Source organism: Geospiza fortis, unplaced genomic scaffold (assembly GCF_000277835.1).
Source record: "Geospiza fortis unplaced genomic scaffold, GeoFor_1.0 scaffold188, whole genome shotgun sequence".
NCBI lineage: Eukaryota > Metazoa > Chordata > Aves > Passeriformes > Thraupidae > Geospiza > Geospiza fortis.
The window spans coordinates 3,814,962-3,829,591 of record NW_005054337.1 but is presented as its reverse complement, the minus strand read 5'-3'; the positions used below and the strand labels follow the sequence as shown (position 1 = coordinate 3,829,591).

The window sequence follows — 14,630 nt, the reverse complement described above, 5'->3', positions numbered from 1 at the left end:
CCAGGCGGCGGCAGTGGTGGCAGCACAGAAGGCGGAGGAGTGTGAAGAGGTGACGTGGGGCATCCCTGGGAGCCTCCTGGGAGCCACTTTAGCTTTTCCTCTACTGGTCTAGCAGGACCTAGAGGGATGCAGACCCCCTGGGCCTGCCTCTTTCTCCCCAGCACCCAGCAAGGCCTGTTGGAGCTGACTTTGAGTGGGGAAACACCAGAGCACCCGAGCACGGGCATGAGCCAGCCCATGGCACTTCAGGGCCTGGGGCTGCAGTGGTGCCAAGTGGTGCCTGGAGGCTCTTTTTAGGATCCTAGAACCTGCTGGAGGAGTGTTGGCATCCCCCTCTCCTGCCATCTTCCCAGCCTGCCCTGCCTGAATGCTTGCTCTGACATTCATAACCTCCTCTCTTGACCTCTCATAACATTGACCTCCTCTCTTTACCTGGGCAGATATGATTTCAGATAAGTTGTATTTCAAAATTTGTACAAAAGCAGGCATCTTCCAGTTAATTTTATCCACTTTTCTCACCTTCTTTTCTCACCCCATTACCAACCAACTTGGATATGAAAGTTGGGGGAAAAAAGCCATGAAGAGCTCAAGTGTGTTTCTCTTTTACCCATTACTTTTTTTTGCTGTAGGGGCACCTCATGAGCTGAACTGTGGTGTTGAATCACCAGCCAATTTCCCAGGTTTAAAATACAGTCACTGAAACTTAATTTTGCTCTTAGCAAATACAGCTGGAAACCCAGACATTTTATTAGCCCTCTGAGACCCATCTTGCAGTCCTTTGGACGTGAATGATTCTGATGTGACTTTAGAAAAGCACAGCTTGGAAATACTTTGGTCTGAAATTACAGCAATCTCACATGGTTTCATTTGCTGGGGTTTGGAAATAGATGATCTTCAAGGTCCTCTTCCAAACCAAAGCATTTTATGATTCTATGATATTAAAAATGACAAGTTTACAAACACAGGCAATGTGGATGCAGAAGGGAGTTGGGAGGAGCAGCATGACGTGGGATCAGGAGTTCATGTTCTTGTGGTCAGCGTCTCCTTTAATCTAATTTAGCTGCAAAAGAAGCCTGATTTAACATCCTTCAGATGATTTTGCAGGGAAGAAGTAGGAATAGGATAGGATAAACATTCCACTAGTTTGAAAGTCAGGCTGGTTGTTAAGTGCCAGATTTCAGTGCATTGGGAGGGGGTGATTGTGGTATTTTTGAGCAGCAAAATCAAGCTATGTCTGTCTGGAGCTGTGCTGTGTAATGCTCTGTTTTGGGTTTTTCTTTCAGGGACCTAACACAATTGTGATCTGCATGGTCATCTTACTGAACATTGGTCTGGCCATCCTATTTGTACATTTTTTGACATGATGAGCCTCTTGAACAAGGTAAGAAGCAGAACGAGACTTTATCCTCAATTTGTAGATGTCACTGGATGTTTTAAGGTTGACTGACTTTTCATAAAATGTCATCAAATTATTGCATGAAACTATTTCATAATTTCATACATTTTCTCAAAATTAAGAACTGTGTGGGTGGGATACAGTCCCACCATATAGTTTTGCCTTCCCAGTACCATGGGCACATTTCATGGAGTGAGAATTCCATTGCAAGAGTGTGTGATGTTAAAGTTGAAATTTGTTTACTGCAAATCCTTCAAGAAACACTTTAAATTTACTGTTTCAACATGGCTGCTCCCAGGTAACTTGTGCATTATAGTATTTCTTGGCACACAGAGCAGCAAGATGCAAGAACACATAAAAAATGTGAAACTGTGAGAACTGCAACTCTAATTGCACCAGTACAATAGTTCTGCAGCAGTTACTTAATTATTTTACTAAAGATAAATATGAATCAAGATGTCTGTAAGACTGGAGCTTGCTCAGGTCTTCCATTTGAATTGGGATAAGGGTTTACATTTGGATTTAGTGGCAATAAAACCTTGTGAGGTTTCTCATGCCTGTGGTACTCCTACAGACAGGAAAGTGTCCTGAGCTTGCACAGGACTTGTCTTGGGCTCAAATATTTCAAACAAAATCTGCCATCAAGGCTGAACCTGGCCCTTGAGCCTCATGTGAACACAAGAGACACCTCTAAGCCCCTGTGAGAATATTGGGCTGCTTTCCCAGGACCTCCTGGGGGGCAAAACTGCTGTGCTGGGCACTGCTTTCTGTCATGTTTTGAGTCTCACTCAGCCTGCACAGGTGAGAGCCTTGCAGGCAGCTGTAGTAATGTGTTGGTCATGTGTTTTGCTCTGCCTTGACTTTCCCATTTATCTGTGTCCGGGACAGGCGTCGCTGCTGGTGGAGACCTCAGACCTTGGCGGGGATTAAAGCTCAGCCACCTGGAAACACCTAAGAGGAGGACTTGAGATCCCAAGGTTGCACTGCAAACATCAACCTTAAATGAGAGTGTCTGAAGATCAATTCAGTTTCCTGCTCCCAGGCTGTGGCTGGCCTCTGCAATCTACCAAGGAAAAGCCAGGGTTTCTGCACTGTGGTCTCCTCTTCTTTGTATAAAATAGCAGTTGCCTTAAATTATTCTCACCAAAGCCATCAACTGTCCTGCCATGCCAGGGATGAGGGATTTATCTGTAGCTGTAGGAAAATGAGTGAGAAGGTCTCATACGTGCACACTGATGTGTTTTGTAACTCCCTTGGTTGACTCAGTGTCAGAGATTTTCCAAAGATTGTCATCCGTGGCACGGAGATGAAGCAATCCAGCAACCAGAATGACTCATGAGAGCCGCGCCGTGGCTCGGGGTGGACGGCGCTGCTCTCCGTGCTTGGAAGTCATCCAAAGGGATGAACAAAAAATCTTTCCTTTCCCCTGTCACCTGGCATCATTTTCCATGTATGGAGGACTGAGAGGGGGAGCAAGTTGAAATTTGGCTTGTTGAAGTGTGACCCGAGTCCTGCCCATGGCGGCCGATGCACCACGGATGGGGCCGCGGGGTGGGGGGTGAGGGACTGGTGGATCCAAGGCTGTTGGTGCCTGTGGGGGTGCTCTGGGTGGAGATGGGGCCTCTTTTGGGACCAGGCACCATCCAAGGGCTCTCCTGCCACCAACAATGCTCTGCACAGAAGCAGCTTGCAGTGGGTGACTTCCCACTGTAACGGGAAAGGCAGTAGGTGTGCTGAATTTGTCCCTTTACCCCTTTTTTTCTATGAAAATGTTGTGAGTTACAGTGAAAAGGAGGGTCTTGCTGAAAATGCCTCTGTACATCTGCAGGTTCCTCCCCTTGGTGTGCCAGGCTGTGGAGGGGTCCTGGCCTCTCATTGCACCCAACAAACAGATTTTCCAGCAGAGGATGCAGGGTGGCTATCATGGGAGAGGTTAACTTATTCCTGAAAGAAAAAAGGTGCAGAGATGTGAGTGACTGAAGTGTAATTGGGTGTTGGGCTCAGAAATATGCAGCAGCCAGGCTGTCAGCAGTGGCAGAGTGCAGTGGGGCAGTGTAACTGTTGCTCATGTGTGTGAGGCTGAGAGGCCTGGGTGATTTGCACCCATTTTCCCAAAGCTGTGACAGGGAGTGACCTTTGGAAGGAGATTTTTCCACCATGATCTGCTCTGATCCTTAGCAGTGCGAGCTTAGAAAGTCAGCACAGATGAAGTTACAGTTTAGTGTAAGGCTGAGTGCTTGGACATGTTTCTTCCTTCTTTTAAGAGCAATGTGTATTTTCTATCCCTTTTTAAGATAATCAGAGATGTTATTTATAGTTGGTTGTGCACCTCTGTGTATCCTGAAGTCCCACAGCACAGGACTGGGTGGGAAAACTTTGTTGGACTGGAAAGAATGGGGAAATGATAGTTAAAGGAAAAAACAGATGCCCAGTCTGCTTCAAAGGTCAATCTGAAAGGATTTCAGAGAGGGAATGGCAGACACACAGGGATTTACACTCACTGGAGACATGGGGCAAAACCTACCTAATTTATCTACTCTAGTTATGGCATAAGAGAGTGAGAATAATTCACTACTTTTCTTTGTGAACCAAGTCTATTTTTTAACCTTATTGAGCTCAGGAACATTGCCACAGTAGCAAATATGTGGTATTAAGTGTGGGAGAAGTGAATGTGATCCTTTCCTAAAAGCCATGTGGCTGTACCAGTCCTGAGAAAGCTGTGCAGCATCATCTACACTTCCACAGAGCATAGTTTAGTAGCAGTTTGCTTATTTTCTTTTTTTTTTTTTCTTTCCTTAAATATAAATGTATTGCAAACCCCAGGCTCTGCTGCCTTTAATGTTTTGTCTCCATTTGCTGGCATTCACTTGCCAACTCTGCAGTTTCAATATCTCGACTGCTTTTATTCACCACCAAGACAATTTCCATTGAGAGACCTGAGGGGCTTTTATTTATCACTAAGCACAAAAATGGATCTTTTTCAACAGTGCTAAGGTAATTCCTTCCCCCCCCTCCCCCTATTTTTTATGCATGTGATATGTGCTCAGTAATGTGCTTTCCTCCTAGTAACCTTCTGAGAAAAGTAGGTAGATTTGCTTTTATGTGACGTATAACTGTATCCATATTACACTGAGATATGGATATATACACATACAGAGAGAGCCCCTTAGGGATTTCATTTTCTTAGATGCAAAATACCAGATTTACCTCAAACTGCATGCTTTCAAAACTGACTAGAATTTTGTGTTATACTTTTCAGGTCTTACAAAGATGCAGATACCTTTCACTCTTCACACAAAAATACCTTCTTCACAGATTTTGCTAGCTGTTTACTACAATCTGTGTACTACTGTCCAGAGTTTTCTGTCGGTTGTTCTGCTGGATTATGTGCAATAATAAACAGTTATCTGCTCACTCTATCCATGTGGATTTTTGCAGGGGAATCTCCAAGTTTCTTTGCATGATGACACATTCACTCTAGTTTTAAAACAGAGAGTAATGCAGAATTTCACTAGTGGCATCTGGATGCTTTTTAGCTTTTTCTTAATTATCCATTTCAAAAATTTGCATTTTTTAATTGATGGGGGTACTTTGCAAAGAGAGTTGTTTTCACTGAATGCTTTTAGGCAGCCTTTAAGGACTCTGCAACTCTCTGAGCACGCTCCATGTGCTCCCATGGTGCTGGCCTCTGGCAGGGCTTGCACAGGGCCAGGAGGGAAGGCAGCTCGCTGGCCCAGAGCCTGCCCAGGCCATGCAGATGGCTGCTGACAGGTCCCTTTGCTGCCTCCTGACCCCAGGGCTGCTGCCAGGCTCATTCTGAGCTGTGCAACACTGGCTGCTCCCCCTGGCTTTGGGATGGGGTGATTCTCCACTGCCTGTGCCCCAGCCTCTCACTCAGCCTCTGGAGACAGCCTGGGTGAGAGGAAAGCCAGGCACGAGGCGGAGGGAAATGGCAGCTGGGTGATTTATGGGGGAGGATGGATGAGCAGAGCCCAGCACCAGCCCGGGCAGCAGGGCCCTGGGGCCTGAGGAATCCAGAGTAGCCAAAACCTCCAATCCTTTTTCTATTTCTGGAGCGTCTCACATGAACGAAGCCAGACTGTGCAGAGAGGCTGGGGGGACACAGGCTCAGCCTTCATGGGTTGGAGTGCTGCTTCTGTGGGTGTGAGGGGTCTCATGGCAGAAGATTTCATGCCCTGGTCAGACTGAAGGAGCTGAGTTTGATGAAATGATGGCTTTACTCTCTTCTGGTCTTGCTTTGTTTCTGGTATGGAAGGAGTCAGCTACATCTCATTCATCAGTCAGGGGCAGCAGGGTAACTGGAGCCTTGTGCACCTCATAAATCTCAGGCTGATGAATGGAGCAGGTCCTTGGCTCATGTGTTGCAGAGGGAGTAGGGAGGGAGGTGGGTCTGCTGCTAAAGCAATGACACATTGCTTTAAAAGTATTAATAAAGGCAAGACAAAAAGTCTGCAGCTTCCCCGGGGTAGGGGGGACAGTGCTGGGCTCTCTGCCTCAATAGCTGCTGGTTTCAGGGATAACATCCCCACAGAGCCCAGCCAAGTGTCCCCAAGGGCAGGCAGGGAGGTGTCTGATATGTGAGAACCAGGCTAAAGGCACTGGCCTGATCCTGTGTCGAAGGGCAGGAGCCTTACCCTCCACTGGTGGGAGGGAAGGTGCAATCTGAGCCTCAGTGTCCTCTGACAGTGACCTGCCCAGGCATCCTGGGGACAGCCACGCTGCCCTCCACCATCCTTGTGGGGCATGGGGGCTCTCAGGAGCCACCCTCTCTTTTGGTTTGCATCTTTGTACAAGAGGAAGGGTCGGAGCTGGGGTGAAGGTGACCCTGACACTGAGAAGGGGCTGAAATGTGCAGAAGGGTTCCTGTGGTCCTCTCTGGCCCAGGAGCCAGGAATGGGGCTGGCTCCACACACTGCCTTTGCTTCAGGACCCTTCCTGGAGGAAGCTAGCCTGAGCCCCAGGAGCACTAATACATCAGGGAACATGCACCACCAGCAAGGGCATCCCATGCCCAGCTTGGGGCTGGCAAAAAGGGGCCTGTGGAACCCTCTTCTCTCTTCTGTTGGAAATACTGGCACCTCACAGCTGGAAAAAGTTGCTTTAAATTTACTTCCTCTGAGCAACCACCCACACTGTGCCCAAAAGGACAGGATCAGCCAACTTGGGAGCCCAGTGGGCCCTTGCTGAGGACCTCAAAACCATGTTAGTACCAGGATCACCCCAGGGCCTTCTACTTGAGAGGGTAAATTTTTTATAGGCTTCACAGCTTGTGTTTTCAGGCATTAATTCCCTGTTGGCAGAGCAGCCACTGGTGTACTCACAGCATCCCCTGTCTCTATAGAAACAGCACACTCAGAGCCCAATTCATAGGGTAGTTATTAAAGAAAATTCATCAATTATAAAGCACAAATTGCCCTTATTACTTCTGCCCATCACCCATGGCACAGGGACCTGTGGTGTTGCCATCATGTTCCCTCCCTCAGGCAGAATCTGGGAAAGCACCCCAAATTTGGGCACAGGCAATGCTCCCCCATTGAAGCCTTCATTGAGACCCTGGCAGGACAGAAATGTATAGGGCTGGCTAACTGCTAAACTGAGTATTTTAGTAAATTAAAGTCAGTCCCAGAGGACTGGCAAGCTTTGATCCACTGTGTGGGCTGGGGCAGTTCTGGAACTCAGAACTTCAGTTGAAGAGTCCTGAGGAGCAACCCCCGAGTGAGTGCAAGCCTGGAGGCAGGTCTGGGGGCAGCACTGGTCCAAGAGCCCTCCAGAAGCCTTGGGAAACAGGAAATGCAAAATAAACCAGTAACTTTGAGTGATTACATTAATATTGCTGGAGGACTATCCCCAGGTTTTATTAGCAGCTCTTTAATTGTGATCTGCTTGAACTAATTAGTTCAAAGAAGCAGCTGGGGCCAGACCACACTGAAAAAGGGCTGCATCCGAATCTTTCTCTAATGTGTGGTCCACCCTTTCTTGTGGCTTTTAAAAATGTAAGCAATTGCTCAGCATCCTCTTTGGTGATCTGAATATTATTCATTTAAAGGTACCACTATTTTATCTTAGAAACATGGTTGGGTACCACAGAGTGGAAGCCTGTTCTGGTTGCAGGGAGGTGCTGGATGCCCTCATGGTCTTTACATGCCTTTTTTTAGGGGACTGCTGGTATTTTGTTGGTTACCCTGTAATTTGGCCCTGGAGCAGGCTGGCTTCCAGAATGCTGGCCAGCAGCATAGGTGAGAAACTCTCTCAAAAAACCACCTGCATGGCCATTCTCCTGTGACACCGGCTGGCATAGATGCCCTATTTCCCCAATTTCCCACCACCCAAATCTAGAAACAAAGTGAGAGGACAATCTGATGGAATCTTGAACTGCAGATTTTGGTAAATTACTTAAACTTGTGTGTTTTGCCAGGGTAAATAACCCTTGCTGAGGTCCCATCCATGCCCTGCATACAGGCAATTACTGTGCAGCCTCTACCCCTGGCACCAGCCAAATTCAGGTAAATGTGCTGGATGTGGTGTCTCCTAAACTGAATAAATGCCAGGAGCTTCAGCCAACCTATGGCTCTTCAGGCACAGAAACCTCACTCACCACTCTGCCATCAGCTCTTCCCCAAGCCTCTGTCTCCTCCACCCCCCTCTCTCTGCACTGCTCACAAATTCTTCCCCTCACCCCAGGGCTCTGCAGCACTGCCAGATCCCTCCTCTCCTGCCAGGGACTTATTTGTTTGTAATTGAAGAAACCAGATGGTGTTTTACCAGGTTAACAACCCCTGAAAGGGCAGGGGTTAGAAATAATGAGCTTTAATTAGGAGAGTAACAGGTTAGATCATGTTGAGTTGCACTTCAATGCAATAAATTATTTAGGAGCAATAGATTCTTTATTTGCTGGCATGTTTATAAACTCACAGCCCACACTCATGCTGTTGAGACAAATAAATGCTGAGGGTAAAATACAGCTTGAGGTTTTACAAGCAGGGTGAGATGTTGCAAGGTACAAGGTAATGCAGGCTGAAGTTTCAAGGGAGCTCTCTGATTTCTTATGAGGAATTAAGGTTTTTATTCAGACCCTGAATATCCAAAGGAAGTTACTGTGATGAGTTATTTATTTTAATTCCTTTCTGCTAGTGATTTATTTCCCAGCAGAATACGTCTCTCAAGCAGCATCTCCTTAGCAAGATGAGTGGTGACCTTCTGCCTCCACTTCCACCCAAAAGTCTCTCAGCTCCTCCTAAAGTGTCAGAATACATGCAGGGGGAATGACTAGGAATTCATTCTTCATCTACAGAGTTTAATGCTCTGCTGCACTTCTTGGAGATCTCATGGTTCCAGGAGAATTTATCTGCCAATTACTTCTCAAAAATAATGAAGGGTCATGCAGTACTTGGCAGCTAAGAGCAGAAAAGGGAGTAGAGAACCAGGTTTTAATTGAATCTCAAGTATGCTGAACAAATATTTTAGAACTTTCAATTAGCTGTTGGCCTGAGGCTGAAATTGAATTAAGAAAATAATGCTTTTAGGGTGTCTCCATCTGGGGGGAGATGCAGAAAGGGGGAGAGTGAAGATAGGAAATGTGATGAGGAGGTGGAAAACATCCTGCTGGGGATACTTCAGAATTCAGCTGCTCCTTGTGTCTGCAGAGACCAAGACTGTCAAACTGCACAGCCCATGCCTGAGAAGTGCCTTAGGTCAGGATGCAGGTGGGTTTCCAAGCTCTGGCAGTAAATCCTCTTCCCACATCCAGCTCCCTGCACTCACAGCTTCAGGGTGGAAGGCTGGAGGTCACAGGGCAGCCCATCCCTGAGAAGATGCTGCCACCCAGGGATCCCCTTCCCCCTGCTCCACCTTACCCTGGTCCTTACTGCTCAGGTTTGTTTGCACATGCTTTTATCAATGGCTTCTCCTGAGCTGCTAAGGAAAAATCTGTTCTAAGGAGGGAAAAATAGTCTGTACTATAAAAAAGACTGTTACAAGCAAATCCTCATGTTAGCAAAAACTCCTCCATTTTCTTCAAGAAGTAAATCCCAAATCTCTGTGCAAAACTTTCTTAACAACAATAAATAGGAACTCTGTTCCTAAATTCACATTATACAATATACACAAAACAGTGCAAAAACAGCATGAATCCTTGAATTTCAAATGCATTATGCTTAAAATAATTGCAAAAAGACAATGTTCTCTTCCCTCATCCTATATCTAAATAGAAAGGAGCAAAATAAATACCTACATTCAAAATCTAATATCTATAGTCTATATCTAAATATCTATACCTAAATAAACAGGGGCAACATAGATGGTTTAATAACATGCAATATAATAATCATACATGCAAAACCTCCCTACACACAAAAAAATAGGTCCTGGACATTTCCAACACACTGAGGGGACTTGAGGTCTTGTGCTGACTCACCCAGTGAAGCGATTTCCTGTAGATGTAGAACGGTTAATTAACATCTTGTGCCCTTGAAAATACCATGGACATATTTTCCTGAACGGATGCAAAATTTTAGGCTCTTTTAACTCTGTAGTTTGGTGAAAGCCAGTGTTGACTAGTGAGGCTGTTCAAGTAGTACTTCACAGTCACTTGAGGTTTACTGGTGGCAGATACTTGTTTTATTTGGCAAGAGCCCTAGGGTTTGGCTCATGTGCATCTTTTTGATTTTACTCATAGTCCAGATAGTCTCCTGCAAGTGTCCTTGGGCTGGTCTCCTGGATGCTGCAGGGTATGAATATCTACTTTGCTTACAAGATGACAACAGCAACAAATACTTGTGCCACTAATCACAAAACACTTAATGGACTTCACAAGTTCTTGCCAGGAAATAAGAGAATTTCTTCACCTGCCTCTGAAATGCACCTGTAGCTGAGGCAGAGAGAACACTATGGCAATGACTACATCACACTGGGGCTTACAGGACAAGAGTACAGTTTCCAGTTGAAACAATCAGAGGAATTTGGACAGGAAAGTTAAATTATCCAAAAGAAACTCAGACCACAACGTTGGAAGTACTTCTGTTACATTAGGGAACGCTCATTATTAGTTTGTTCATTATTTGTTCATTGTAGCAAATCCATCTGGTCTGGATGGGTTTCTGTGCTACCAGCACTGCAGTGTTTCCAGAAACATGACAGGAGGCTCATGACACCCACCTTTGGTTATTCCTAATGCAGGAGTCTCCCCATGAGAGTCCCTTTACAGCCAATGGCCTCATACCTTGGAGGCATTTATCTCCTCTGTTGGGATGTGTACTCCTCACAGGAGAGCGTTTAGATGAGAGGAGACACATGAAAGTGCCTAATTGTTCCCATTGATTTCAGAAGGACTCCAGAGGAGCAGCTTCCATGGGATGTTGGTGTTACAGGCATGTCAGTTTGGGTAGAGAGACTCACTCTAAAAAGAGGTGTATTTTTTCCTTGAATGCCCTTCTGTTCCTGGGATTCCTTTCAGTGCTTTGGCCCAGCTCAGCACTTACACCTAACACAAAATAGGGTGGCACTGCTATATTTAACAACAGATGCTTTAGAGATGCTAAATATTGACACATGCCTAACATTTCACCAAACAAGAATAAATCAGCACTAAGGAAAAGCAAATTAATTTGCTTACAACAATATGTTTTGTTAAATGCCCTGAAGAAGTATTGAATGAAGCTTGCTGCAATGCCAAAGCAATTCGTCTTGGCACTCTCCCAGCACAGTGTGCACAGCCACACAGCTCCCGCTGCCTGCATTGTTTCAGGCTCACAGGATTTGTTTATTCTTCTTTGCAGGTGCAGGGAGCCTGCTCAGATCCTCGTGCTCGGTGAGGTTGTGCTCGGAGCTGTCATGAGAACAATCCTTCACAGCACTGTAGTACACCGGGGTGGTGCACGGGGCAGGGTGCTCTGCACTCTTCTCCTGGCACTTGTACAACTTCCTAAAGGCAGCCCTGAACTTCTGTGACATGAGGTTGTAGATGATGGGGTTGATGGCGCTGTTCAGGTAGATGCACAGGCGGCAGAAGAGGAGGAACCAGGTGTTGAGGTACGGAGGGTCCACGAAGGAGTTCACCACCACCAGCATGCGGTAGGGCAGCCACAGCACGGCAAAGAGGGCCACCACCACTGCCAGCATCTTGGTCACCTTGGAGGGGGACATGCAAAAAGAGAAACAGCCAGATGGGGCTAAATCTCCAGCAGAAGTTTCCCTCCAGCAGAAGTTTCCCTCCAGCAGAAGTTTCCCACCTGGAGCACGGGTGCAGAAAGCCAGTTTCTCTCTCTAAGCATTTAAAAGAAACACCCAAGCCATGGGGCTATTTCTCACTTTTTTCTCTCCATTTTAATCAGTTAATAATCTTGCATAAATAAAACCAGAATGACAGGTTTTTATCTACTATTGAAGAGCCTCTAAATCTCTTTAGAAAAAAGTATTCACCGTCCTGGAAACAGGCTGGGATAAGCATAGGAATGTCTGTACCAGAAAGCAAATTTGAAAATTGTACATAACAGTAAATGAATGGAGAAAATACTTGTCTAAAGGTGGGGACCTTGGTTTTAGAGGTGCCATGGGATACACTTCATCTCCACCCCTAGGGTTTCCTGGTTTCCTACACCACCTATATTGCTCCAGGGAATAGGATCCTGGTACGGAGCAACCCTGGAAGCAGAGGAGACTGTTAGGAATCTTATATTACTTGTGCTGATATAGGGCTTAGTTAGCTACTTCCCATGGGTTACTTTAATTTTCAGCACACTAGGGGAGTACTACATAATCATATGGGGAACAAAAAGAAACAGAGAACTCAGAAGTGAGCAATAACTGCCCTCAGCTCAGCATAAGCTTGTTTAGAAAATTGGGGTTTTGCACGGAAACACCAGTCATCCTACTAATTTCAACAGCTGTTTCTGTGACAATCTGCTAAATGACAATCTTCCTCAAATTACTTACAAAATACACACATCCTCAAAGAAGAAAATATGACTAAACACTGATGCCACATGCATATCTAGGCAGTGGTGTTTCAAACGTCAGAAGGGAAGTTGTGCAATAATCCAGTTCTTAGTACGGACACAAGCACTGGGATCAGATTTAGAGTCTCTAAGCTTTTTTTGGAGTGCTTTTTTACTTCATCAAAAGAAACTATGCCTTTCTGTTATGCCGTGAGTAGAAACTGGGAGTCATTGTTTGTGACAACAAAACTTCTCCTAGAAGAGAGGAACTGTTACCAAGCTGTGGCTGAAATAGAAGGGTTTGCTGTGTGTGGATAAATGGAAATGTGAGGACACTTCCAAAAATAAGATCTCAGAGTGATACAGTGAGTGCTGGGGCTGTTGCTAAGACTAAAGCTTGTTTGCTGCCACAGTGTTTTGCCTTTTGGGAAACATACGGCAGAATGTACAAGTGGTGTCTCACAAAGCTGTGTCCAGCCTCTGCCCCTGTCCAGGGAGCCACAGATGCTTCTCCCCAGCCAGTATCCTCTCTCCTTGCTCCTGCTCCATCATTCTGAGTTGAACATCCTTTTTTTAGGAATCCCACTCCCTCTAGTGGTCCCTCTCCGGGAGGAGAAGTACGGACTTGGAGGTGTTCGTTGAAGTGATGAATACAGCAAAGCTCACACTTTGTGTTGTCCTGCTCAGGATTTAGGCGCTTTTGAAGCGCCAGTGAGAGAGCAGCAGCATTTTCATACCCCAAAAGCAGTGCAGTTTTGGGGCTGTGTAGGAGCACAGCCACAGAAAATCTCCCTCAGCCATCCAGGCAGGGGATAAAATGGGCACCTCTGAGAGAGCACCTTTAGGACCTTCCCCAGGGAACTCTGGGCATGGGGCCTGGAAGAGCCAGTTCCCCTGTAAAGAGAGGCCAGAGCAGGAACGCTGATGTGAGTGCCTGTCCTCTGTTCAGAGGCACCTCCAGAGCTACACACACACACCAACTGGAAGCCCTGGAAAACTGCTTTACAGTTTAAAAACTTAGTGCCATCTTTATTCCTGTCAGGCCATTCAGGGGAAGTCTTTGCATGCTAGGATATTTTGGGAGGTAATGACAATCTCCAGTAAACTCCTGGTGTAACAGTGAAGAGAGCACAAGATGTTTCCAGGAGCTGGAATGCCTCAGCAGCCACTTGTCCTAATGGTGCTGGATCACACTGTGCCCCTCCATGGCACAGCACTGCAGGGGGGACAGCACAGCCCCTCCAGCAGCTGCTCTGGAAGGAGAAATCCATCAACCAGTCAAGAGCCCTCACTGCCAAACACCCTGCCCGAGGCTCCTGCAGCAGCCAGTGGTCATGGGAGAGCAGGCAAATGCTTTTGAAGAAGTCAGCACTTGCTTTAAACGTTTCAGAAAAAAAGGAAGGAAAATCTGGACTGGAAAGACTTAGATTTTCATGAAGGAACAATCATTCTCTGAGCTGTTTGCCTCCCCTCTGTGACCCTGACTCATCTCTCCTGGGGAATGGAGGTTCCTGGACAAGGCAGGAAACAAGTTACTGAGCTGGAAACAGGACAAGCTGAAGTCTACTTTGGGCTATCTGCAAATCACAACAGAACTAGTGATTTCAAGGGCTCAAGCCAAACTCCCAGATTCAACCCTTTCCTTTAAAAGGAAAGCTGAATGGGCCCTAGCTATTCAGAATGGGACTGTCCCATGTCTGACCTGTCCAAAGGGATGGGACACGAGGCTGAGATTGTCCATGTGAACAGAGCAGTGAGGACAGAAGGAGGTGGGAGGAGAAGGGCATGGGGAGAAGGAGGCAGGTGAGAGACACAGGAATCACCAAAATGCAAACACTGTGACAATGTCACCACTGTGACACCGAGGTGACTCACCTAGCTGGCTGCAGCCAGAGCTGGGCTCCAAGGGAAGACAGTTCTCCCTTCTCTTTGCTCCTTTAAATCTGAGTTCACATGCACAGGACACTGTCTGAGAGGTGACCCAGCCCTCTCTTCCTCGGGGAGGCAATCAATAATTAATTAGCCAGCAGAAGTGCCTGCGCTCCTGCCTCTGCTTGGCTGAAGCCCTGTCCTGCTTTACCAAGCCCAACCAAAGCAGGGGCAGCCCATCTGTACTGCCAGACCCCAGCTGGGCTTGAGGAGCTCCTTTGCAGCAAACCAACCCTCCCCATTCCCTCCACCAAGGCAAACAAAGCACTGTGGCACCTCTCTCCCGGCCAGAACGCCCCTCAAAGCCCTGAGCCCGGCCCGCCTAGCCAGCGGGAGCCCCTACCTGCCTCCGG

At 46.7% G+C, this 14,630-nt stretch overlaps 1 protein-coding gene and 1 pseudogene across 1 annotated transcript in view; one reads left to right on the top strand and one right to left on the bottom strand.

Annotated features, from left to right (window-relative positions):
* JPH2 (junctophilin 2) overlaps nucleotides 1-4,815 on the top strand; it is a 32,344-nt gene extending 27,529 nt beyond the window's left edge. Inside the window, exons 7-9 of the mRNA XM_031058074.1 lie at nucleotides 5-49; nucleotides 1,284-1,381; nucleotides 2,285-4,815. Coding sequence (XP_030913934.1) covers nucleotides 5-49; nucleotides 1,284-1,364 — 126 coding nt within the window. The 3' untranslated portion in view covers nucleotides 1,365-1,381; nucleotides 2,285-4,815. The remainder of the gene's footprint in view (nucleotides 1-4; nucleotides 50-1,283; nucleotides 1,382-2,284) is intronic.
* Nucleotides 4,816-11,143: 6,328 nt separating this feature from the next.
* LOC102044232 overlaps nucleotides 11,144-14,630 on the bottom strand; it is a 4,096-nt pseudogene continuing 609 nt past the window's right edge.